This window comes from Suricata suricatta, chromosome 8 (assembly GCF_006229205.1).
Source record: "Suricata suricatta isolate VVHF042 chromosome 8, meerkat_22Aug2017_6uvM2_HiC, whole genome shotgun sequence".
Classification (NCBI taxonomy): domain Eukaryota; kingdom Metazoa; phylum Chordata; class Mammalia; order Carnivora; family Herpestidae; genus Suricata; species Suricata suricatta.
Window position 1 is genome coordinate 102,713,628 of NC_043707.1, and position 2,434 is coordinate 102,716,061.

Sequence of the window (2,434 nt, forward strand, 5' to 3'; positions counted from 1 at the left end):
CTCCGAGCTGCCTAACGTGCCCGGCGCAGCGGCGGCGGCGGCGACCGCGACAGGGCCGCCCGTGGCGTCGGGGGCGTCGGTGGCGGCGGCGGCGGCGGCGGCCGCCTCGCTACCGGTGAGCGTGGCGGGCGGCTTGCTACGAGCGCCGCCGCTGTTGTTGCGGGCGGCGGAGAAGTACCCGCGGACCCCCAAGTGCGCGCGCTGCCGCAACCACGGCGTGGTGTCGGCGCTCAAGGGCCACAAGCGCTACTGCCGCTGGAAGGACTGCCTGTGCGCCAAGTGCACGCTCATCGCGGAGCGGCAGCGCGTCATGGCGGCGCAGGTGGCGCTGCGCAGGCAACAGGCGCAGGAGGAGAACGAGGCGCGCGAGCTACAGCTGCTCTACGGCACTGCCGAGGGCCTAGCGCTCGCCGCCGCCAACGGCATTATCCCGCCGCGACCTGCCTACGAGGTCTTCGGCTCGGTGTGCGCCGCCGACGGCGGGGGGCCGGGAGCGGGAGCTCCCGCAGGGACCGGAGGCGGCACAGCGGGCGCGGGGAGCTCAGGTGAGCGCGCGGCCGGGCGGGGAGGAAGGGAAGCAGGGACAGGGCCCAAGGGGACGAGGCCCAGGGACTTGTCTTGGTAAAGAGTGGAATCCCCCTTTCTAAATGCCCGACTGCTAAATTTCACCGCGCACCCAGGCCCTGATTTGGGGCGCAAATATAAACTCTCCTTTCTCCCTTTTCTAAAGAACTTGCCCTTTACTCCTTTTTATCACCGCAGGCCCAAATGTAGACCGTACAGTCTTATCTCCTCTACCCAAACGCAGCCAGGTCCCAGCTTCCCTGCTCATTTTGCTGGGTCTTCTTCCCAGCGCGGAAATCCGCGCGTCTCATATTTAACCTTGGTTCCTCTGCTCCTTCCCAACTTTTCAGAAATCCGGCCCTCTCCTAGTCTTCCTCCTCCGCTCCGCACTGCTTTCTCTAGGTATTAAAGACACTCCCTTTCTTTTCCCCCTGTGATTCCTTTTCTCAAGCTCCTAATGCTCCCCGGACAACCGCATGCTACGCCTGCTCCTTTCTAGCTTAACCCCCCCCCCTCCCTGTTTCCTCAGAGTAGGCGCTCGCTCACTTCCCTGGATCAGCACTCTTCTTGTCCCCCTACACCCAGTCTGGCCCCACCCTCTTCTTCAAGAACAGCTAGCCTTCTTCTAGGGAGGGAAGAAATTAAGTCTGGGCCCATTGAGGGCCCTCTGAGATCCCAGCTTGGCAGCGAACTTTTTAGGTTTTAATTTTGGAAAGGGTGTATTAGAAATAGGGGCTCTATTTTTGCCTGTAGAATGGCTTGAGATCTCTTAGATACCCAAGGTGCCTTCCATTATAAGCTATGTTGCCCATGGCCAGAGGGCACCCAGAGCAGAGTTTGCTCTTGGAACGATGCATGGGGGTGGGATCTCTGTACAGTAGATGACATAGGTGGGAGTTATGTTGTCTCCTGGGCCAGGCAACTTCTCCAGGTCAAGGCAAAGCTGGGAAGGAGGATAAAGCATGGAGGTGTTGGAGCACAGGTGTGAAAGAGGTGAACTGGACATTGAATTTACAGGGCCCAAGTGGTTGGGGTTCTGGGTACATACAAAAAGAGTGCGCCCTAGGGGTAGGGAAGTGAGACAGGACTGTAGGAGCTCAGAGAGTAAGGAATACTGGAGAAAAAAGAAAGAGGCACTGGAGCCCAGTGAATGAAGGTCGTCGGATACAGAGAAAGAGGAAACTGGGTCCAAAAGGATAATGAGGGTGCCTTCGCCTCCCTGCTCCTAATCACTCTCACATACCCTTTTATCCCTTCCTAGAGGCCAAGTTACAGAAGTTTGACCTTTTCCCCAAGACGCTGCTTCAGACCGGCCGCCCAGGCAGCCCGCAGCCACCACCAGGGAAGCCCTTATCACCCGACGGCGCAGACTCGGGTCCTGGGACGTCTTCTCCAGAGGTGCGGCCGGGCTCGGGCTCGGAGAACGGCGACGGGGAGTCCTTTTCTGGGTCGCCCTTGGCCCGGGCCTCCAAGGAGGCAGGTGGGAGCTGCCCGGGCAGCGCGGGCCCAGGAGGCGGTGGCGAGGAGGACAGCCCGGGCTCCGCCAGCCCTTTGGGCTCCGAATCTGGTTCCGAGGCCGACAAAGAAGAGGCAGAGGCCGCTCCCACTCCAGGGCTGGGCGGGGGCCCGGGTCCGCGGCAGCGGACGCCGCTGGACATCTTGACGCGCGTCTTCCCGGGCCACCGGCGAGGCGTCCTGGAGCTGGTGTTGCAGGGTTGCGGCGGCGACGTGGTGCAGGCCATCGAGCAGGTGCTGAACCACCACCGCGGGGGTCTGGCGGCCGGCCTCGGCCCCACCGCGCCCCCTGATAAGGCCGCGGTGGGTGCAGTAGCAGCTGCGGAAGACGCGTGGCCGGGCCGCGTCGACGCCG

The 2,434-nt window shown here is 62.2% G+C and overlaps 1 protein-coding gene across 1 annotated transcript in view; it reads left to right on the forward strand.

Moving 5' to 3' along the window:
- Position 1: 1 nt before the first annotated feature.
- Positions 2-2,434, forward strand: part of DMRTA2 (DMRT like family A2) — a gene marked incomplete at its 5' end in the record, with an annotated part of 3,158 nt that continues 725 nt past the window's right edge. Inside the window, 2 exons of the mRNA XM_029945829.1 lie at positions 2-545; positions 1,826-2,434. The exon at positions 1,826-2,434 is cut by the window's right edge and continues 725 nt beyond it. Of these exons, the coding sequence (XP_029801689.1) occupies positions 2-545; positions 1,826-2,434 (1,153 nt within the window). The remainder of the gene's footprint in view (positions 546-1,825) is intronic.